The sequence below is a fragment of the Bos indicus genome, chromosome 10, assembly GCF_029378745.1.
Source record: "Bos indicus isolate NIAB-ARS_2022 breed Sahiwal x Tharparkar chromosome 10, NIAB-ARS_B.indTharparkar_mat_pri_1.0, whole genome shotgun sequence".
Taxonomy (NCBI): Eukaryota; Metazoa; Chordata; class Mammalia; order Artiodactyla; family Bovidae; genus Bos; species Bos indicus.
This window is the reverse complement of record NC_091769.1, coordinates 27,654,670-27,679,719: the sequence shown is the minus strand read 5'-3', so window position 1 is coordinate 27,679,719 and position 25,050 is coordinate 27,654,670. Positions and strand designations below refer to the sequence as shown.

General features: G+C 36.2%; 1 protein-coding gene and 1 pseudogene across 1 annotated transcript; both read right to left on the bottom strand.

Annotated features, from left to right (window-relative positions):
* Positions 1 to 236: 236 nt before the first annotated feature.
* LOC109564312 (olfactory receptor 4F21-like) lies at positions 237 to 1,170 on the bottom strand (annotated as a pseudogene).
* Positions 1,171 to 22,575: 21,405 nt separating this feature from the next.
* Positions 22,576 to 23,511, bottom strand: LOC109564315 (olfactory receptor 4F15-like). The gene has a single exon (XM_019967799.1). The coding sequence runs from the start codon at positions 23,509 to 23,511 to the stop codon at positions 22,576 to 22,578; it is 936 nt and encodes a 311-aa protein (XP_019823358.1).
* Between the last annotated feature and the right edge of the window lie 1,539 nt (positions 23,512 to 25,050).

Sequence of the window (25,050 nt, the reverse complement as noted above, 5' to 3'; positions counted from 1 at the left end):
ACACCTGGAAATCAGCTCAGTTCTCTCTTCTCCATGAAAGTAGATGAAGTCAATTTATTCCCTGTAATTGGCAAAATAAAGTCAACTCTGATTTGACACATCAGATTCTATAGGTGTACCTTTGTTGAACTATCATTCAAAATAGTAATTCTTAGCATAGTAATGATGATAGTCACATGACTTTCAGTGTTTTTGGTGAGCCTAAAGTATCTTGTATTCTAGATTTGCTCCATTCATTATAAGATCCCACTAGAGCCTACAATCCGTTTGCCCAGTCTTCTCGTGGCAATTCTCATATCTTTGTTTCATAATGTATAAATGGCAGGATTCAAGACAGGGGTGATGGCAAAGACAGCAATAAACAAATCCGGTGATGTTGCAGGGAAAGGCCACACAGAGAGAAACATATATGGCATAAAAAACAAAATTACTACAGTGATGTGAGCTGACAGTGTGACAAATGCTTTGGATAAGTCTCCTGAAGGTTTCCAGACCGTGACCAAAATGAAAATGTAGGATATAATTAAAGAGAAGAAGGTAGCCATGGAAATAAAGCCACTATTAACAATAATTACAAACTCTAGCTTGTAAGTGTCTACACAAGCAAGTTTGATGACCCGAGGCAAATCATAATAAAAACTGTCTACTTTATTGGGATCACAAAAAGGCAAGTTTATGACAAAAACAAAACTAAGATACAGCATGGGTTATCCCCACTATCCAGGCAACCACTACAAAGGAAACACACATTTTGGTGCTCATAATTGTCAGGTAGTGGAAGGCTTACAGATTGCAGTATACCTGTCAAATGCCATGGCTATGAGCAGCATCATCTCAACTCCACCCATGACATGAATGAAAAATATCTGTGTCATACATTTTGGAAAAGAAATGATGTTGCAGTTAGTGAAAAGATCACAGATCATTTTGGGTACTGTGGTAGAGGAAAGACCTAGACCAAGAATAGAGAGGTTGGCCAACAGGAAGTACATAGGGGAGTGTAAATGCGAGTCAATAATTACTGTGAACACAACAAAGAAGTTTCCCAGGATGATTCCTATGTAGAACACAAAGAAGAACCAAAAGAAGAAAAAAAAAATGCATTTTCCATGAATTTGAAAGTCTGATTAGTACAAATTCAGATACCATAGAGTCATTTACTCCATCCATTGACTCAATCAGTAGAGAAGAAGCTGAAATAGTCTGAAGGTAGAAAATAAGAAAGAAATGAGAAATGTGAGTACCAAAATTAATACATTATTTGTTCATCAATGAATCTGCAGAAAACATATTGTAAATGCCAAAATATGAAGTGAGAAGACTTACAGATAGGGGAGCTGAAAGAATGATGGTAAGTGAATAGAAGAAATGAGATAATCAAAAGTTAGGCCAGGGCAACAAAGAAAGAAATTATGTAGAAACATGGCAAGTACGGTGGAGGAATTAGGAACAATGAGTAACATATTCCTAGCAGAGAGCTACTTTACCAAGCTTATTGTGCAATAATTCCGACTTCTTCCATGTTATTCATATTTATTTAACATAACAGCTTACATATCATGAATAATCAGGTATATTTGAAGTGTTCAAGCAAATCATAATTGTTCACACACACTCTAGGAGAATGTAATCTCTATTTTTCTTTTACTTCTTACTTTTCTTTTACACTTAAGAAATCTCAGGCATTAATCACACATAGAATAGTTACCAACTAATGAGGGCATGAATGTTGCATGTAGGATGGTAGCATGAAATTAAAAGTTTTACTTCTCTGATTGTTTCTGACACTTGGAGAATTACAACACACTTTAAATCAAGGGAAACTCCAAACTGCAAAGAAGGATTTTCAAAAGGACTCAAAAAGAGGATTTTTCAGTATTTTATTAGGATTGAGAGAGATTTTGTGCTTTGAGCACTGTGTTATAGGATTAATGACTGGCAATTCAAATATGAAACTGAGAAGTAATGATGTCTTCACTGAAACAAAATATTTAGTCATAATAAACTAAGAAAATGTAAAAACTACAGACCATAAAGGTCATGACAGCTTGTCTTCAAGTATTTGAAGCTTTGTTTTGCTAAAATGCCATTTGACTTTTATGCAGAGTACATCATGAGAAACGCTGGACTGGAAGAAACATAAGCTGGAATCAAGATTGCCAGGAGAAATATCAATAACCTCAGATATGCAGATGACACCACCCTTATGGCAGAAAGTGAAGAGGAACTAAAAAGCCTCTTGATGAAGGTGAAAGTGGAGAGTGAAAAAGTTGGCTTAAGGCTCAACATTCAGAAAACGAGGATCATGGCATCCAGTCCCATCACTTCATGGGAAATAGATGGGGAAACAGTGGAAACAGTGGCAGACTTTATTTTGGGGGGCTCGAAAATCACTGCAGATGGTGACTGCAGCCATGAAATTAAAAGATGCTTACTCCTTGGAAGGAAAGTTATGACCAACCTAGATAGCATATTGAAAAGGAGAGACATTACTTTGCCAAGAAAGGTCCATCTAGTCAAGGCTATGGTTTTTCCAGTGGTCATGTATGGATGCGAGAGTTTGACTGTGAAGAAAGCTGAGTGCCGAAGAACTGATGCTTTTGAACTGTGGTGTTGGAGAAGACTCTTGAGAGTCCCTTGGACTGCAAGGAGATCCAACCAGTCCATTCTGAAGGAGATCAGCCCTGGGTGTTCTTTGGAAGGAATGATGCTAAAGCTGAAACTCCAGTACTTTGACCACCTCATGCGAAGAGTTGACACATTGGAAAAGACTCTGATGCTGGGGGTGACTGGGTGCAGGAGGAGAATGGGACGACAGAGGATGAGATGGCTGGATGGCATCACCGACTCGATGGATGTGAGTCTCAGTGAACTCCGGGAGTTGGTGATGGACAGGGATGCCTGGTGTGCTGCGGGGTCACAAAGAGTCGGACACGACTGAACAACTGAACTGAACTGAAATTGCTACCAACAAATTTTAAATATAGGAGAGTATCTATCATCACTTCATATAAACAGAATGATTATAGATGTCTATCTATAAGACATATTTGAATCCATTCATTATCCAATGTAAAGAGAAAAAATAGAAGTATATTAAAAAGAGATAAATTATGAAAAGATATACAGAAAGGGGAAGTTGATAAGATTGGTGCCAAAATAAATATGGCCATTATCATAGATGCAAATATAGTTTTGTCATGTCCACTAAATTATTGTGACAAAAATTGGTTACAAATGAGTGTTTTTTTTTTGTTGTGCTCTTGATATGTTTACATTGCACAAATATGTTCACATATACAGTAACATCTCGATAACTTTGGATAATGAATGTCATTTTAATACTAAAATTTTGAATATATTTTATATTTTTTCTAAATTGACCACATGTTTGCAATAAAAATGAAAAGAAAATGAAAGGAGAGCAACAGAGAAAAAAGAGGGCCAAGGAAATGAAAAGGAACACTGAGATTTATGGAGGGAATGAAGTATGCATATATATGATATTAGAGGTAGAGTGTTATTATGATTTTTGACACTAGTTTACTAGTTTTGTTAGCCTTGGTTAAACCACCATTTCTTGGTTGGTGATTGACAATTACTGAGTTTACTATGATGAAAACCCTGGATGTTTTATGTCAAATTTGGCCCAAATATGTACATGCTTCTTTTTCTAGAGAAATGTTAATGTATGTGACACATTATAGAATCCTGGTGTGTCCATTATTTGGAATAGATAAATCATACACTGAAAACAGTGGGAAAGCACTAATAACTCCCCCACTTTATCTTGTCAACTTAATTTTATTCTTTTGAATAGACTCTTATTATTTACTAAAACAGATAAGACTGACTGAAGAAATATATCTAAAAAGAAATGCTAAAAATATAGTGAAATCAGACTTACTTATAACTGCATACACTATGTTGTACTGATTCCGTTCAGAAGTTATCAGGAGTCCTAGCATTTAGTTAGTTAATCTTGAAATACTGAATTCATGCTTAGCACATGAGGAAAGACTGTATTCTAACCAGTTAAAAATATTTAGTTCTTTTGCTTTTTAAGAAAACATTAAAGACTCAGGAATCTCCAGAGGAAGAGTCTCATAAGAGTTGGTTGCTATCTCTGCTGGATATTTTGGCTTTAACATTCAGGCCATAGGAATATTTTAAAGTAGATTTTTTTGGGGTTCGAATTTATACACCGTTTTTGTGTTTCCTGTCTAGAGAATATCCTTTAGTATTTGTTGGAGAGCTGGTTTGGTGGTGCAGAATTCTCTCAGCTTTTGCTTGTCTGAAAAGCTTTTGATTTCTCCTTCATACTTGAACGAAATCCTTGCTGGGTACAATAATCTGGGCTGTAGGTTATTTTCTTTCATTTTAAGTATGTCTTGCCATTCCCTCCTGGCTTGAAGAGTTTCTATTGAAAGATCAGCTGTTATCCTTATGGGAATTCCCTTGTGTGTTATTTGTTGTTTTTCCCTTGCTGCTTTTAATATTTGTTCTTTGTGTTTGATCTTTGTTAATTTGATTAATATGTGTCTTGGGATATTTCGCCTTGGGTTTATCCTGTTTTGGACTCTCTGGGTTTCTTGGACTTGGGTGATTATTTCCTTCCCCATTTTAGGGAAGTTTTCAACTATTATCTCCTCAAGTATTTTCTCATGGTCCTTCTTTTTGTCTTCTTCTTCTGGAACCCCTATGATTCGAATGTTGTAGTATTTAATATTGTCTTGGAGGTCTCTGAGATTGTCCTCATTTCTTTTAATTCGTTTTTCTTTTATCCTCTCTGATTCATTTATTTCTACCATTCTATCTTCTAATTCACTAATCCTATCTTCTGCCTCTGTTATTCTACTATTTGTTGCCTCCAGAGTGTTTTTAATTTCATTTATTGCATTATTCATTATATATTGACTCTTTTTTATTTCTTCTAGGTCCTTGTTAAACCTTTCTTGCATCTTCTCAATCCTTGTCTCCAGGCTATTTATCTGTGATTCCATTTTAATTTCAAGATTTTGGATCAATTTCACTATCATTATTAGGAATTCTTTATCAGGTAGATTCCCTATCTCTTCCTCTTTCGTTTGGTTTGGTGGGCATTTATCCTGTTCCTTTATCTGCTGGGTATTCCTCTGTCTCTTCATCTTGTTTAAATTGCTGAGTTTGGGGTGTCCTTTCTGTATTCTGGCAGTTTGAGACTTTTGGATCGCAGGCATTCTGACTGGTGTGAAATGGTACCTCATAGTGGTTTTGATTTGCATTTCTCTGATAATGAGTGATGTTGAGCATCTTTTCATGTGTTTGTTAGCCATCTGTATGTCTTCTTTGGAGAAATGTCTATTTAGTTCTTTGGCCCATTTTTTGATTGGGTCATTTATTTTTCTGGAGTTGAGCTGTAGGAGTTGCTTGTATATTTTTGAGATTAGTTGTTTGTCAGTTGCTTCATTTGCTATTATTTTCTCCCATTCTGAAGGCTGTCTTTTCACCTTGCTAATAGTTTCCTTTGATGTGTAGAAGCTTTTAAGGTTAATTAGGTCCCATTTGTTTATTTTTGCTTTTATTTCCAATATTCTTGGAGGTGGGTCATAGAGGATCCTGCTGTGATGTATGTCAGAGAGTGTTTTGCCTATGTTCTCCTCTAGGAGTTTTATAGTTTCTGGTCTTACATTTAGATTTTTATTTCATTTTGAGTTTGTTTTTGTGTATGGTGTTAGAAAGTGTTCTAGTTTCATTCTTTTACAAGTGGTTGACCAGATTTCCAGCACCACTTGTTAAAGAGATTGTGTTTAATCCATTGTATATTCTTGCCTCCTTTGTCAAAGATAAGGTGTCCATATGTGTGTGGATTTATCTCTGGGCTTTCTATTTTGTTCCATTGATCTATATTTCTGTCTTTGTGCCAGTACCATACTGTCTTGATAACTGTGGCTTTGTAGTAGAGCCTGAAGTCAGGTAGGTTGATTCCTCCAGTTCCATTCTTCTTTCTCAAGATCGCTATGGCTATTCGAGGTTTTTTGTATTTCCATACAAATTGTGAAATTATTTGTTCTAGCTCTGTGAAGAATACTGTTGACTCCATTGTGTATATGTATAAATTGCTTTGGGTAGTATACTCATTTTCACTATATTGATTCTTCCAATCCATGAACATGGTATATTTCTCCATCTATTAGTGTCCTCTTTGATTTCTTTCACCAGTGTTTTATAGTTTTCTATATACAGGTCTTTAGTTTCTTTAGGTAGATATATTCCTAAGTATTTTATTCTTTCCGTTGCAATGGTGAATGGAATTGTTTCCTTAATTTCTCTTTCTGTTTTCTCATTATTAGTGTATAGGAATGCAAGGGATTTCTGTGTGTTGATTTTATATCCTGCAACTTTACTATAGTCATTGATTAGTTTTAGTAATTTTCTGGTGGAGTCTTTATGGTTTTCTATGTAGAGGATCATGTTATCTGCAAACAGTGAGAGTTTTACGTCTTCTTTTCCAATTTGGATTCCTTTTATTTCTTCTTCTGCTCTGATTGCTGTGGCTTTATCCCAGGGATGCAAGGATTCTTCAATATCTGCAAATCAATCAATGTAATACACCACATTAACAAATCAAAAAATAAAAACCATATGATTATCTCGATAGATGCAGAGAAAGCATTTGACAAAATTCAACACCCATTTATTATAAAAACTTCAGAAAGCAGGAATAGAAGGAACATACCTCAACATAATAAAAGCTATTTATGACAAACCCACAGCAAACATTATCCTCAATGGTGAAAAATTGAAAGCATTTCCTCTAAAGTCAGGAACAAGACAAGGGTGCCCACTTTCACCATTACTATTCAACATAGTTTTGGAAGTTTTGGCTAAAGTAGATTTTTTTTCAAGCGAAAAATCAGAATGTTGGTGTTCAGACTTTAGTGACTGAAAATTCCCTCTCCTCTAAGGAGCATGGAGAAGGAAATGGCAACCCATTCCAGTTTTCTTGCCTGGAGAATCCCATGGACAGAGGAGCCTGGTGGGCTGCAATCCGGGGAGTCGCGGAGAGTCAGACACAACTGAAGTGACTTAGCATAAGGAGTAAAGACAAATTATAACCCCAAATTATAGTATCTCATCACCAAAGAGAGGCATCATAAATGTCAGTCCCTTCTTCAGGCATAGCATAATTTAGTGAAATAGTGTCCAAAGGATTGGAACTTTGGAGACTGGAGACAGGAGGAAATAAAGACAGAAAGTGGAAGAGAAATATGAGAGAGATTGCTGTGGTATTGCTCAATATTAGGAACATTTTAATGACCTACCTCTTCTGTTCTAGGTTGTACAGCCGCATTTGTAGAAATTTAATAATTTTGATTTCTGCTTTGTAGTGTAATCACCTCCAGGGAAAAAAAAAATGTATTTTTTTTCCCGGTGGGAATACAGTTAATTATTAATACTAGGTATTGGTGACCCATTGACACTTCTCAGATCCCTAACAACAAACATTTTATTGATTTCCCCTGGGAACCAGGTCTATAAGTCATGTTGGTTTTCCCAAGAGAAAAAAATCAGAAGAGATACTTGGTGAAGAGAAATGAAAAAAGAAAGAAAAAGTAAGAATATCTTCAATATTGAGAAAGATAATGCACTGGGTAGGTGAGACTTAAGTACCATTTAAAACAAAAAGTATAGAACCATGAACTCATTTAGAGTTACTGAGTTGGGAAAGAGTGAGAAGTCATATACAATTCTTGCTGGTGCTCTTATTCATGGATTGGGAGAGAATGAGCCCTATGTATCAATATTTTTTTCCAGAAACAAGCAAAAGGCTTTATGTAAGGGGAGTATTCCCATAACCATTCTTGATTTATTCCCATTTAGTTCTTTTTATCTATTAACTGACATGTAGATGGCCAACAATAACCTGAAAAGATACTCACTCTCACTAATCATTAGGGAATTGAAAATCAAAACCACAAAGACATCACCTTACATCTGTCAGAATGGCTATCATCAAAAAGCATTTCATAACATGTGTTGACATGAATGTGGAGGCAAGGAAAACCTTGGGAACTGTTCTGTGGAAATATAAATTGGTAGAACCCCTATGCAACATTATAGAGGTTCCTCAAAAAACAAAACAAAACAAAACAAAACAAGAACTATCATATAATCCATTTCAAAAAATATATATGCACCCCAAGTTCATGGCAGAATTTTTTACAGTAGTCAAGACACGGACTAAGTTACTAAGTGTGCATTGATGGATGAATGGATATAGAAGTTGTGGTACATACAATTGGCCTTCCACATCTATGTTTCCTCATCTGAATATTCAACAAACAATGGATCAAAAATATTGAAAAAAATTCCAGAAAGTTTCATAAAGCAAAACTTCCAATTTGCCACATGCTGTCATCTATTTACATAGCGTATATATTCTATTAGGTATGATAAAAAAAAACATCTAGAAAATTTAAATCTAGAAGATTCAAAGTATGTGGATGGATATATGTAAGTTATATGCAAAACTACACCATTTTGTATAAGGAATCTGAGCATTCTTGGATAGCCCACCCAGCTCCTCTGTCCATGGAATTATCCCAGCAAGAATACTTTAGTGGGTTGCCAATTCCTCCTCCAGACAGAGGATCTTCCTGACTCAAGGATCAAATTCAGATCTCCTGTGGGGCCTGCATTGGCTGGCAAATTTTTACCATTGAGCCACTAGGGAAGCCCATACTTATGGTTACCAATGAAAAAAAGTGGGGAGGGATGAATTGGAAGTTTGAAATTGGCAGATACACACTACTGTATTTAAAATGAATAACCTACATGAAAACCAACAAAGATTTTCCAGTACTACTATGTAGGACACAGAAATTTGCTCAATATTCCCAACCTAAATGGGAAAAGATTTTTAAAAAGAATAGATAAATGTATATTTCTGACTGAATCACTTTGCTGTATACCTGAAAGTAACACAACATCATCAATAAACTATACTCCAATGTAATACATGCAAACAAACATGGATGGACCTTAAAGGCATTATGCTGTGTGAAACAAGTCAGAGGAAACAAATAGTGTGTGATCTCACTTATATGTGGAATCTAACAAACATTGGATTAATAATAAAAGATATATTTGTAGTTACTAGGTGTTGGGGAGGTGGGGGAATTGGAGGAAGATGGTTAAAAGGTGCATAGAAAAGTCATTAAGAGAGTAAATCCTGAGTTCAAGGAGAAATTACTTTTTTCTTTTTATTGTGTCTATATGAAATGATAGACAGTAACTAAACCTATTGTGGTAATCATTTCAGAATATAAGCAAATCAAATCATCACGCTATGCTTAGTGATGTTAAGTACTTCTCCACGAAACTGGAAGATCTATTGTATTTTTAATTTTAATGATATATATTTTTTATTTTTTATTCAGGCAACATTGGTTTATAACATCATGTAGATTTCATGTGGACAAACTGTGTTTCTACTTTTATATACCTTGCAGCATGCTAACCACTAAAAGTCTAGTTTTCATCCATTACCATAAAGTTGATCCCATTTACCCATTTTGCCCTCCCCAAGGATCCTTCTTTTTTGGTAATCACTATTTTGTTCTCTGTATTTGGGTGTTTGTTTTTATTCAGTTTGCTTTGTTCATTTATTTATTTATTTTTAAAATATATTCCACATATGAGTGAAATCATTTGGCATTTGCACTTCTCTGTTATTTCACTATTCCTCCTTGTACTTCTATCAGATTTTGCCTCATGTAGTTTAATGCTGTTTTTAGTTGCACATATTTTAAAAATTGTAATGTAATCTTTGAGAATGAACCTCTTTATTATTATGTAATACCTTTCTTTATCCCTGATAATTTTCCTTACTTTAAAGTTTGTTCTTTCTGAAATTAATATAGCCATACTGTTTTCTTTTGATGTGTGTTAACATAGTATGTTTTTCTCCATCCATTTACTTTTAAATGGATGTTTCTATATTTAAAGTGGATTTCTTATAGACAACATGTAGTTGGATTGTTTTTTAATCCACTTTGATAATCTGTGTCTTTTATCTTTTTAAATATAAATTTATTTATTTTAATTGGAGGCTAATTACTTTAAAATATTGTGATGGTTTTGCCATACATTGACATGAATCTGCCACGGGTGTACATGTGTTCCCCATCTTGAACCCCCCTCCCACCTCTGTCCCCATCCCCCTCTGGGTCATCCCAGTGCACCAGCCCCAAGCACCCTGTCTCATGCATCGAACCCTGACTGGCAATTCGTTTCACATATGATATTATACATGTTTCAATGCCATTCTCCCAAATCATCCCACCCTCACCCTCTCCCACAGAGTCCAAGACTGTTCTATACATCTGTGTCTCTTTTGCTGTCTCGCATACAGGGTTATCGTTACCATCTTTCTAAATTCCATATATATGCATTAGTATACTGTATTGGTGTTTTTCTTTCTGGCTTACTTCACTCTGTATTATAGGCTCCAGTTTCATCCACCTCATTAGAACTAATTCAAATGTATTCTTTTTAATGGCTGAGTAATACTCCATTGTGTATATGTACCACAGCTTTCTAATCCATTCATCTGCTGATGGACATCTAGGTTGCTTCCATGTCCTGGCTATTATAAACAGTGCTGTGATGAACTTTGGGGTACACGTGTCTCTTTCAGTTCTCATTTCCTCGGTGTGTATGCCCAGCAGTGGGATTGCTGGATCATAAGGCAGTTCTATTTCCAGTTTTTTAAGGAATCTCCACACTGTTCTCCATAGTGGCTGCACTAGATTTCATTCCCACCAACAGTGTAAGAGGGTTACCTTTTATCCACACCCTCTCCAGCATTTATTGCATGTAGACTTTTGGATGGCAGCCATTCTGACTGGCGTGAGATGGTACCTCATTGTGGTTTTGATTTGCATTTCTCTGATAATGAGTGATGTTGAGCATCTTTTCATGTGTTTGTTAGCCATCTGTATGTCTTCTTTGGAGAAATGTCTATTTAGTTCTTTGGCCCATTTTTTGATTGGGTCATTTATTTTTCTGGAATTGAGCTGCTGGAGTTGCTTGTACATGTTTGAGATTAATTCTTTTTCAGTTGTTTCATTTGCTATTATTTTCTTCCATTCTGAAGGCTGTCTTTTCACCTTGTTTACAGTTTCCTTCTTTGTGCAAAAGCTTTTAAGTTTAATTAGGTCCCATTTGTTTATTTTTGCTTTTATTTCCAATATTCTGGGAGGTGGGTCATAGAGGATCCTGCTATGATTTATGTCAGAGAGTGTTTTGCCTATGTTCTCCTCTAGGAGTTTTATAGTTTCTGGTCTTACATTTAGATTTTTAATTCATTTTGAGTTTGTTTTTGTGTATGGTGTTATAAAGTGTTCTAGTTTCATTCTTTTACAAATGCTTGACCAGATTTCCCAGCACCACTTGTTAAAGAGATTGTCTTTTCTCCATTGTATATTCTTGCCTCCTTTGTCAAAGATAAGGTGTCCATAGGTGCATGGATTTAACTCTGGGCTTTGTATTTTGTTCCATTGATCTATATTTCTGTCTTTGTGTCAGTACCATACTGTTTTGATGATTGTAGCTTTGTAATAGAGCCTAAAGTCAGGCAGGTTGATTTCTCCAGTTCCATTGTTCTTTCTCAAGATTACTTTGGCTATTTGAGGGTTGTTTTTTTTTTTTTTTTTTTGTATTTCCATACAAATTGTAAAATTATTTGTTCTAGTTCTTTGAAAAATACCATTGTTAGCTTGATAGGGATTGCTTTGAATCTATAGATTGCTTTGGGTAGTATACTCATTTGCACTATATTGATTATCCCAATCCATGAACATGGTATATTTCTCCATCTATTAGTGTCCTCTTTGATTTCTTTCACCAGTGTTTTATAGTTTTCTATATATAGGTCTTTTATTTCTTTAGGTAGATATACACCTAAGTATTTTATTCTTTTCGTTGCAATGGTGAATGGAATTGTTTCCTTAATTTCTCTTTCTGTTTTCTCATTGTTAGTGTATAGGAATGCAAGGGATTTCTGTGTGTTAATTTTACATCCTGCAACTTTACTATATTCATTGATTAGCTCTAGTAATTTTCTGGTGGAGTCTTTAGGGTTTTCTAGGTAGAGGATCATGTCATCTGCAAACAGTGAGAGTTTTACTTCTTCTTTTCCAATTTGGATTCCTTTTATTTCTTTTCCTACTCTGATTGCTGTGGCCAAAACTTCCAAAACTGTGTTGAATAGTAGTGGTGAGAATGGGCACCCTTGTCTTGTTCCTGACTTTAGGGGAAATGCTTTCATTTTTTCACTATTGAAGATAATGTTTGCTGTGGGTTTGTCATATATAGCTTTTATTATGTTGAGGTATGTTCCGTCTATGCTTGCTTTCTGGAGGGTTTTTATCATTAATGGTTGTTGAATTTTGTCAAAGCTTTCTCTGCATATATTGAGATAATCATATGGTTTTATTTTTCAATTTGTTAATGTGGTGTATTACATTGATTGATTTACAGATATTGAAGAATCCTTGCATCCCTGGGATAAAGCCCACTTGGTCATGATGTATGATCTTTTTAAAATGTTATTGGATTCTGTTTGCTAGAATTTTGTTAAGGATTTTTGCATCTATGTTCATCAGTGATATTGGCCTGTAGTTTTCTTTTTCTGTGGCATCTTTGGTTTTGATATTCGGGTGAAGGTGGCCTCATAGAATGAGTTTGGAAGTTTACCTTCCTCTGCAATTTTCTGGAAGAGTTTGAGTAGGATAGGTGTTAGCTCTTCTCTGAATTTTTGGTAGAATTCAATCTCTGTCTTTTAATTGATACACTTAAAGTGTATTATTTAAATTAATTTTTATTTATTAATTTATTATTTATTAATTTATTATTTATTAATTTATTTTTATTTATTTTATTTATTTATTATTAATAATTATTTAATTTATTATTTAAATTATTTAAATCTATTAAATTAAGTAAATTATTTAAATTTAATTTAAATTTATTTAAATTAAAGTGACATTTAAAGTGATTATTTAAATTTTGGATTAATTTCTACAATATGTATTATAGTTTTCTATTTTTTGTCCCGATTCTTTGTTTTTACTTTTGTCTTCCACCTTTTTCCTACCTTCTGTGGTTTTAATTGAGCATTTTAGTTGATTCCACTTGCTCTTCTTTCTTCAATTCAGTTCAGTCACTCAGTCGTGTCTGACTCTTTGCGACCCCATGAACCACAGTATGCCAGGCCTCCCTATCCATCACCAACTGCCGGAGTCTACCCAAACCTATGTCCATCGAGTTGCTGATGTCATCCAACTATGTCATCCTCTGTTATCCCCTTCTCCTTCTTTCTTAGTATATTATTTGTACTTCTTTTCTCTTTTACTTTTTTTGATTATTAATCTAGAGTTTGGAATATACATTTATAATTTTCTAAGTCCACTTTCAAATAACACTATATCACCTTTGGGGATTGCAGCAATGAAATTAAAAGATGCTTACTCCTTGGAAGGAAAGTTATGACCAACCTAGACAGCATATTATGAAGCAGAGACATTACTTTGCCAACAAAGGTCCATCTAGTCAAAACTATGGTTTTTCCAGTCGTTATGTATGGATGTGAGAGTTGGACTATAAAGAAAGCTGAGTGCTGAAGAATTGATGCTTTTGAACTGTGGTGTTGGAGAAGACTTTTGAGAGTCCCTTGGATTGAAAAGAGATCCAACCAGTCCATCCTAAAGGAGATCAGTCTTGAATATTCATTGGAAGGACTGATGTTGAAGCTGAAACTCCAATACCTTGACCACCTGATGCAAAGAGCTGACTCATTGGAAAAGACCCTGATGCAGGGAAAGATTGAGGGCAGGAGGAGAAGGGGACTACAGTGGATGAGATGGTTGGATGGTATCACCAAGTCAATGAACATGGGTTTGGGTGGACTTTAGGAGTTGGTGATGGACAGGGAAACCTGGTGTGCTGCGGTTCATGTGGTCACAAAGAGTCAGACACAACTGAGCCATTGAACTGAACTGAACTTCATGGGTAGTGTGAATACCTGATACTATTAATAACAAACAGTCCCAATTCCTTCCTCTCACTTCTTGTCTCATTGTTGTCATTCATTATTCTTATATGTAAGCATATATGTAAGCATAAGACATAAACATACACATAAACATAAGATATAAACATATAAGCTTAAGATATAAACATAAGATATAGACATACATAAGAATATAACATAGTCTTATATGTAAGCATACATATAAGCATAAGATATAAACATATATGTAATTGAAAACATTGTTGCTATCATTATTTTAAGCTGTTATCTATTATATTAATTAAGAATAAGGAAAATGCAAGTTTTTATTTTACCTTTACCTCTTTCTTCTCTGCTCTTCACTTTGGTATGTAGATCTGAGTTTCTGATGTACATTATTTTCTTTTTCTTTCAAGAACTCCTTTTAACATTTTTCATGGCATATCTAGTGCAACAAATTCCTTCACTTGCTTGTCTGAGAAAGTCTCTATTTGTCCCTCACTTTATCCATGATGGAGTCCTGATAATTCTGATGTCCCTGCAGTGTCTAGTTCTAATGCTTTCACTACCTCTTCAAATTATGTTTTTTATATTGCGTATGCCTTGTAATTTTTCTCTCATGGCTAGACATGATGTACTGGGGAAAAGAGACTACAGTAAAAAGGCTTTGGTTAATTGGTGAGGAGGTGTGGGAAAAGGGGAAGTGTTCTATAGTCCTATGATTAGGTCTTAGTCTTTTAGTGTCCCCATGCCTCTGGACTGTAAGCTTCACAAGTGTTTCTCAGTTTTGTTTCTCCTCCCTTTAATGAAACAAATTGGCTAGAATGGACTAGAGCTGGGTATTTCCCTTTCCCAGATAAGTTAGCCTCAGATAATACTTCAATAGCTTAGGTTTTAGTTAACTGTTTTCTTCTGAGGGAAGGGCTTGTTAAACACACACACACACACACACACACACACACACACACACACACACCAGAGTGTGCTGATGTATTTCAAAATGGTCGCTATTCCCTCCCTCTGCTAGAAATCTGAGGAGATTTTTCTAAAGTATTTTCTGTGGGAATATGTTCAAACTCCTCAAGTAAATATTGTTGGGATCTTGTATGGCTGGATCTCCCAGACAATTTTTAACTCTCAAAGTTGTCCACACTGAGCCTCCAGCAATTCATCAATTATGGTTCAAGTTTTCCTACCCTGGCACTGATTTCTGCAGCAGTTTCTGTTTGTCTGTGCTCCAGTAAACAGTGATAACATATTTTTCCTTCTCTCTAATCTTTTTTTTTTATTTTGTTGACACATTGACTTATTTTTTTATTTTATTTTTTAACTTTACAATATTGTATTGGTTTTGGCATATATCAAAATGAATCCACCACAGGTATACATGTGTTCCCCATCCTGAACCCTCCTCCCTTCTCCCTCCCCATACCATCCCTCTGGGTCATCCCAGTGCACCAGCCCCAAGCATCCAGTATCGTGCATTTGCCCTTTGTTCTCCCCTCTCTTATGGATTTAAGAAAAACTGTTTATTTTGCAGTCTGTTCTACTTTTTACTTGTTGCTAAAATGGAGTAATTTCATATAAATTCTACAGTTATATGAATTTCACCTCCATTTTAAAAGTTGCTTTATAAGGTAATTTTAAAATATTTTGACCCAAATTATTTTGAAATACTGTGTATGTATATAATTTTGATTGTGAGGCAAAAAAACAAACTTTCTTGTTTGTTCAAATGTTTAACTATTTGTAATTATATGTATTTATCCACTTTTGTTTTGAGAACCCAATTTATTATGGGATAAAAGTTGGATCTCTTTGAGCCCTTTAAAAATATTATAATGACTGTATCTTTATTATCATGAATATATATATTCAACAGCACAGATTTCCTACCTAGTGAAAGTGTTAGTGCTCAGTTGTGTTCAACTCTTGGCGACCCCATGGACTGTAGCCCACCAGGCTCCTCTGTCCATGGAATTCTCCAGGCAAGAATACTGGAATGGGTTGCCATTCCCTTCTCCAGAGGATCTTCCTGACACAGGGATTGAACCCAGTTCTCCTGCATTGCAGGCAGATTCTTTACTTAGTCTGAGCCACTAGGAAATTTCCTAGTCTGAGCCACTAGGAAATTGCTAATTTGTTTGTTTAAGGAACTGATATTTCATTTATTTCCTCCATCTCATATTATATGGGTTAATCTTTCTATTTTATGTGTTTAGGGAAAGCAAATATGGCAATCAATCTAGCACTTTTCTGGGAATTGTCAAAAGACTCGTCTATAATATTTATCCTCAGAAGTGTGAGTCCATTTTATCGTTTCTTGTTTTATCATTTCTGTATAAGTGTCACTGGTGGTCTAGTGGTTAGGATTTGGTACTCTCACTGCAATGGCCGGGGTTCGATTCCTGGTTAGGGAAGACTTTCTTCTGGAGCTTCCTATGTAGCTCAGTTGATAGACCATTAGCCTGCAATGTGGGAGACCTGGGTTCAATTCCTGGATCAGGAAGATCCCCTGGAGAAGAAAATGGCAACCCACTCCAGTATTTGCCTGGAGAATCCCATGGACAGAGGAGCCTGGCAGGTTACAGTTAATGGGATCAAAAGAGTTGAACATGACTTAGTGCTATCTTTCTTGTTTCTGGAACTGATATTCCATTTATTTCCTCCATCTCATTATTTTCCTCCCTATTGCCAAATTCAGATTTAAATTGAACAAAGTAGGGAAAACCACGAGATCATTCAGGTATGACCTAAATCAAATCCCTTATGACTATACAGTGGAAGTGAGAAATAGATTTAAGGGCCTAGATCTGATAAACAGAGTGCCTGATGAACTATGGACAGAGGTTTGTGACATTATACAGGAGACAGGGATTAAGACCATCCCCAAGAAAAAGAAGTGCAAAAAAGCAAAATGGCTGTCTGAGGAGGCCTTACAAATTGCTGTGAAAAGAATAGAAACTAAAGGCAAAGAAGAAAAGGAGAGATATACCCATTTGAATGCAGAGTTCCAAAGACTAGCAAGGAGAGATAAAAAAGCCTTCCTTAGTGATCAGTGCAAAGAAATAGAGGAAAACAATAAAATGGGAAAGACTAGAGCACTTCAAGAAAATTAGAGATACCAAAGGAACATTTGATGAAAATATGGGCTCAATAAAGGACAAATGGTATGGACCTAACAGAAGCAGAAGATATTAAGAAAAGGTGGCAAGGATACACAGAAGAACTGTACAAAAAATATCTTCATGACTCAGATAATCACAATGGTGTGATCACTCACCTAGAGCCAGACATCCTGGAATGTGAAGTCAAGTGGGCCTTAGGAAGGATAACTACAAACAAAGTTAGCGGAGGTGATGGAATTCCTGTTGAGCTATTTCAAATGCTGAAAGATGATGCTGTGAAAGTGCTGCACTCAATATGCCAGCAAATTTGGAAAACTCAGCAGTGGCCACAGGACTGGAAAAGGTCAGTTTTCATTCCAATCCCTAAGAAGGGCAATGCCAAAGAATGCTCAAACTATCGCACAATTGCACTCATCTCACATGCTAGCTCAAAATTCTCCACACCAGGCTTCAACAATACGTGAACCATGAACTTTCAGATGTTCAAGCTGGTTTTAGAAAAGACAGAGGAACCAGAGATCAAATTGCCAACATTCTCTGGATCATTGAAAAAGCAAGAGAGTTTCAGAAAAACATATATTTCTGCTTTATTGACTATGCCAAAGCCTTTGACTGTGTGGATCACAATAAACTGTGGAAAATTCTGAAAGAGATGGGAATATCAGACCACCTGACCTACCTCTTAGGAAACCTATATGCAGGTCAGGAAGAAACAGTTAGAACTGGACATGGAACAACAGACTGGTTCCAAATAAGAAAAGGAGTACGTCAAGGCTGTATATTGTCACCCTGCTTATTTAACTTATATGTTGAGTACATCATGAGAAATTCTGGGCTGGATGAAGCACAAGCTGGAATCAAGATTGCTGGCAGAAATATCAATAACCTCAGATATTCAGATAATACCACCCTTATGGCAGAAAGTGAAGAACTAAAGAGCCTTTTGATGAAAGTGAAAGAGGAGAGTGAAAAGTTGGTTAAAGCTCAACATTCAGAAAACTAAGATCATGGCATCCAGTCCCATCACTTCATGGCAAATAGATTGGAAAACAGTGGAAACAATGGCAGACTTTATTTTTTGGGGCTCCAAAATCACTGCAAATGGTGACTGAAGCCTCGAAATTAAAACATGCTTATTCCTTGAAAGGAAAATTATGAGCAACCTAGATAGCATATTAAAAAGCAGAGACATTACTTTGCCAAGAAAGGTCCATCTAGTCAAGGCTATGGTTTTTCCAGTAGTCATGTATGGATGTGAAAGTTGGGCTTAAAGAAAGCTGAGCACTGAAGAATTGATGCTTTTGAACTGTGGTGTTGGAGAATACTCTTGAGAGTCCCTTGGACTGCAAGGAGATCCAACCAGTCCATCCTAAAGGAGATCAGTCCTGAATATTCATTGGAAGGACTGATACTGAAGCTGAAACTCCAGTACTTGGCCACCTGATGCAAAGAGCTGACTCATTGGAAAGACCCTGATGCTGCGAAAGATTGAAAGTGGGAGAAGAAGGAAACAACAGAGGATGAGATGGTTGGATGGCATCACCAACTCAATGGACATGAGTTTGGGTAAACACTGGGAGTTGGTGATGGACAGGGAGGCCTGGCGTGCTGCAGTCCCTGGGGTTGCAGAGTTGGACATGACTGAACGACTGAACTGAACTGAATCTTTCTGTTTTGTGTTTTTAGGGAAAGCAAAAATAGCAATCAATCTAGCTCTTTGCTGGACATTTCAAGTGACTCTTGTCTATAATATTTGTCCTCAGAAGTGTTAATCAGTTTTATTATTTCTGCATAACTGTGACATTGTCACTTAAAATGGATAGTGATAGTTATACTTGGGCCATATTGAGATGTGATATAATTGCTCCTTTAGCTGGAAAGCAGGAAGAGACATATAAATGCAAATAAATACATCTTATTTATGTTCCTTATCTTATTGTAGCCCAGGAATAGTGTTAAATAGCAGAGTTGATAACCTGGATTAGGCACTCCAGGGCTTACACAATGGCCCATTAATGAAGTTTTAAAAGGCAAGGATGAAGTCTTTCTGTGGGTTTTTTACTTGTACACTGGGCCCATGAATGAAATAATTATAAATGGCAAGAATGAAGTTTTTCTATGAGTTCTTTCAGAATTGTTACTTCTCATAAAGGCAATTCTAGCTATTGCCACCCTTAAATGTTTGACCTTTCAGAAGCACACATGGATGAGTGCTCAATGCTTGATATGGTTCCATCTATTTAGTAATTTTATTGTCAACTTAATGGCAAGTTATTTATATTGGATCTCTTCCATGTTGGAAGAACAACAAGTTGTTTTTCTGGAATACATATATTTTCCAGGTACGGCTTTGACTACTCTTACAGCAATACCTTGGCCATTCATTTCATTTGTTCAGTCATGTCCAACTCTTTGCGACCCCATGAATTGCAGAACGCCAGGCCTCCCTGTGCATCACCAACTCCTGGAGTTAACTCAAATTCATGTCCATCGAGTCAGTGATGCCATCCAACCATCTCACCCTCTACTGTCCCCTTCTTCTCCTGCCCCCAATCCCACCCAGCATCAGAGTCTTTTCCAATGAGTCAACTCTTCGCATGAGGTGGCCAAAATACTGGAGTTTCAGCTTTAGCATCATTCCTTCCAAAGAACACCCAGGGCTGATCTTCTTCAGAATGGACTGGTTGGATCTCCTTGCAGTCCAAGGGACTCTCCAGAGTCTTCTCCAACACCACAGTGTAAAAGCATCAATTCTTCGGCACTCAGCTTTCTTCACAGTCCAAGTTTCACAACCATACATGACCCTGAAAAAACCATAGCCTTGACTAGATGGACCTTGGACGTTAGGTGATCCAAAAACACATAGAATTCTTAATGTCCTTCATAACGTTGCTTAGGACAAAGGAATATATTGACAAGAAAAAAAGTAGAAACAAGCACACAATCAAGTGATCCACTGGTGCTTCAGTGAACAGAAGTTGTCGGCTCATAGAATGTGGGAATTACTTTTTAAAGGTATAGGTTAAGATGCAAGTTAGTCAGTTTGGAAATGGCACTCTGAGCTTTAACTTTGAACCATTAGATATTATAAAGTATTGTGCCCCAGAATGCATAGGTTTGGGAACCCAAGGTAGATGGTGAGTGGATTTATTCACCATCACTTCATTGGATAACTTGAGCTTTCTGAACCTACAACTTTGAGCTCTACAGGGTTGGGAAAATTCTCCTTCTGAGGATAGAGTAAGGATTCCAATAAACCTAAAATTTTGGTAGCTCTCTGGTCATTTTGATTTTCTTGTGTCAGTAGATCATCAGACAATGAAACAAGTTTCTATCACTCTAGGGATAATTAACCTTCATTATCATGAATAAATATAGTTGCTGCTACATTTGCATCAAAAGTAATGGATGATAACTTTAAATGAGCAGCTGTAGAAATTACAGTCTGAGAAGATTATGGACTTGGAATTAGACTGCTCAAGTAGGAAGATATGAGTCTGGGCAAGTAATCTCGATCAGCAAAAGTGATGGATAATTGTAAGGATGATCTAGAAAGGGTTGTTGAGGAGGAAGTTGATGGATATCAGATACAAACTACTTTGTATAAAATAGATAAACAATAAGAATATACTGTACAGCACAAGGAATTATAGCCATTATATCTTGTAATAGCCTATAATGGAGTGTAACCTGCATAAATACTGAAGCACTATGCTGTACACTGAAAGTAATATGTAACGTTGTAAATCAACTATGCTTCATTAAAAAAGTTAAAGATGATGATGAATACCATCCTAGGTGCATGTGCAATGACAGACAAATTAACACTTGTTCCATTTACACTCGTGTGTTTGAAAAATTAATGATGGGGAGAACTTATATGGGATATGAATGCTTCTAAGCAAGACATCTGATGCTCTTAACACCTCATGCATGTCCCTCTGCACTTAATATTTCCAAGAATGTACATGGTTTTCTATTACTGAAGAGGAAAAGTTAAAATTTTATATAACATCCTGCTCATTCTGCCTCTGTAATTCAGCTTGCTCCTTGCAAAGTCTGGAGGTCCACGCAGTCTCAGAAAGTGGGGACTTACAATACTAGGAACTGGAGCTTATCTTACTCACCCTTGTCCTGCTCTTTGCTATTGCCCAGCCCCTGCAAACCTACTTAATCATGCCTGTCTGTGTAAAGGTCAGGCATCCCCATCTTGACTGCTGTTCCCATGCGCGTGAAGCCCCTTAGTTCAAACCAGCCTATTAACATCTAGGGTTGCCCACTATAGTCTGTCTATAAAAACTTTGTAACCCCTTTGTTCGGGGCTCAGAGCTTAGAGTGTTAGCTCCTCTGGGCCTGCTGACGTAATAAACCTAAGTTCTCCAACTCTCCGAGTGTGGTTCTTGTTTTCTCGATTACTGGTTTCTGCAACACTATGAGTTCCAGAAACATTCTACCTGAAGACATTTTCCTGGCTATCAAATTGTTCAACCCACTGTGTGGGGAAGCCTAGAAATGCCATGGAGTTAATGCCTCAGAGCTATGTGTGTGTTAATTGCTCAGTCATATCTGACTCTTTGCAACTCCATGAACTGTAGTCCACCAGGCTTCTATGTCCATGGGATTCTCCATACAAGAATACTGGAGTGGATTGCCATTCCCTTCTCCAGAGGATCTTCCTGACCCAGGGATCGAACTCTGGTCTCCTGCACTGCACGCAGATTCTTTACTGTTTGAGCTACAGGGAAGTCCCTATGAGAGCTATACTAGTACAGAAATAAACAGCTTCCTTGCATCTCAGGTGGGACAACTGTAAGTCATAGAGTCTATACAGTTTTTTAGAGAGTCACAGCAGGATTTCTCCCCACTTGTGTATAGTAGTAGGATACCAATTAATATACCCTTTATTGGCATCTTCTCTTTGTTGTTTCATGTTCCCACTTCTGAACAATTGTGTTCTAGGAAACCTTTCCAAATAAACTACTTGCATTCTCAAATTTTGTCTCTTTTAAATAATAAGTAAAATCATTGCAACTATATATATATAGCAATTCAATGTGGTGATTTTTAACATTAATCACAACACATTTACAGGTTATTTTTTATACCTCATGAATAACAGAAGCAATATCATTATATCTTTTTATTTGAAAAATAACCCAAAAGTCAAAATTTTCTTTGTCAGATCATGCTGTTCTCTGTAAGGATATCAATTCTTAGTATAATATATTTACATTTCCCATGATGGCAATGGTCTTATACTCCACAGACAAAGTAGTAGCAGATATAGGATGGCAGATGATGAGTCTATTCTGGGAATGATAAGTCTGAGGTGCCTAAGTGGAGATGGGCCAACTGGATATGCAGTTTTCAAGCTTCAAAAAAGTGCTGTGGTCAACAAAATCTGGAATAAAATATCTTTTTGAGCAATCTTTTTATTGATACTTTTATGTCTTTGTTCCTCAGTGTATAGATGGCAGGATTCAACACAGGGGGAATAGCAAAGTCAACAATGAACAGATTTTTATCAAGTGATGGTGGAGGAGAAGGCCAGACATAGAGAAACATGCATGGAGTGAAAAACAAAAAAACCACAGTGATGTGAGCTGACAAAGTGACAAATGCCTTGGACAAGTCTCCTGAAGAACGTTTCCAGACAGTGACCAAAATGAAGGAGTAGGAAAGGATCAGCAGGAAGAAGGTGCCCATGCTCATGAAGCCACTGTTGGCAGTAACAATAAACTCAAGCTTGGCTCCATCTGTGCATGCAAGCTTTATAATCTTAGGAAAGTCACAATAAAAGCTGTCTACTTCATTAGGCCCACAGAATGGCAATTTTATAACAAATAAAAATTGAGACATAGCATGGATCACCCCAATTATCCAGCCAGTGATTACAAATGAAACACATATTTTAGGGTTCATGATTTTCAAGTAGTGAAGAGGCTTACATATTGCTGTGCACCTGTCAAATGCCATGGCTATAAGTAACACCATCTCCACTCCTCCTATGGTGTGGATGAAACATATCTGTGTCATACAACTTTGGAAAGATATTATTTTGTCTTCATTTAAGAGGTCTGTGATTATCTTGGGGACTGTGGTACAGGAAAGGCCCACATCAATGAGGGACAGGTTGGCGAGTAGGAAGTACATAGGAGAATGTAAGTGAGAATCAAAAATTACTAAAAAGAAAATAAACAGGTTTCCCAAGATGACCCCTAAGTAGAGCAAAGAACATAGCAAAATAAGAAAAAGCCTTTTCTCCCAAGAGCAAGAAAGGGCCAATAACACAAACTCATTGACCATAGAGTCATTTAGTCCCCCCATTGACAGGGACAGAAAAGCTGATTTTCAAGTGACCTGAGGATAAAAATTAAAAAGAGTAGGTATCATTGGTTCAGACATAGATTGTCTGTTTTATTGATAATTAAATTAGATATACTTGATTGAGAGGAGAAGCTTAAGAATTTGGAAGAAATAAGGTTAGCAACAAATTCATTGTACTATAGATGATATCTGAAGGTAAAATTGTGACTGTAAATTTTGCAGATAGAACCCAAAAGAGTTAACATTCCATAGTTAATCTCTTTTTAATTTATTTTTTCTCAAAAAAAAATTTTTAGATCGTTTTTCTGACCATTGCCTAAGTGTTCTCACACAAAATAACCATCACCTCTTCTGTTTTACAAGTATTAATCATTGTATTAATAGTTTAATACAACTTTCACACTAATTCTGTATGCTCTAAACTAAACATTTCTTAGTCCATTAATATTCTCAAACTTCTTTGAGCTTATTAAGATCACCAAGACAAAAACACTAGAACATATTTAATCAGTCCTTACTGTCGGCTTTTAAAATTTAAATGGAGCTCAGGTGCACAGGACTTAATAATTATAATACTTGGTTTATGGTATGATATCTTCTTTGGTCCATGACCACTTTTAATAAATATGTTAATTAATGAGAAACTAAAAATAAAATATTGGCTGAGTGTAAATAATGGTAAATATAATGATGATAATTAAGAATCAGCTATGATCACAGCTAACATTTGAATGTCTTCTACACTCAGGTAATTGTAAGTACATCATCAAAGTACATTGGGAGTACAAACCTCCTAATGTCTCCTTAAGATATATTCAGTTTTATTATACCCATTTCACCAGTGAGGAAACTGAGCCCCAGAAAGAGAAGTGGCAAAGCCAGAACTTGAATCATGAGCTACAGAACTTTCAGAGTACATGCTCCAAGAACTGCTTTTCAAAGCCAGCACCTCCAAGTATACTAGATTTCCATATGGATCTAGAAGCATCAATCAACCCATTTCCTTCATCTCCAATTAATTACTATATATGTTGCCCATCCCAAAGCCTTTTCCCTCCCCATTTCTGGATAATGGAACACCTACCTATTTAGGTATTTGGTAGAGATTTCTTAATTTTGAAAGAGGGTATATCCTTATTCTCATCCCCAGATGAAACATGATAATCCAATGTCACTTGGCCATGAGCTGCTTTATGAAGAACATATAACCTATATTTGTATAATGACATATAGAATAAGGTCTTCTGGGCAAAGTTTTCTTTCCCAGGTTAAAATACAAAGCTTCGTATGTAGAAGCTCTTTCCCTGGCCCCTTTGTTCCTGCACTCAATGTTAATGCGATGCCTAAAGGGAAAAGGGAAGCAACATTTGTGCTAGATAGTTTTACCCATATCCTCTCAAGTCCTCATAATATTATAAGAAATAAGTTATACTTCTCCCACTTTATAGGCAAATACATTTCATCACCATTATTTGATAGCCTGCTCTGGTTTATATAGCTCCTAACTGGCAGAGTTAGAATGTCAACCAAAGTCTCAAA

Bases quoted from the DNA above. Each gene is read 5' to 3' on its own strand.
- LOC109564315 (XM_019967799.1), bottom strand. From the start codon at position 23,511: ATGGGGGGACTAAATGACTCTATGGTCAATGAGTTTGTGTTATTGGCC.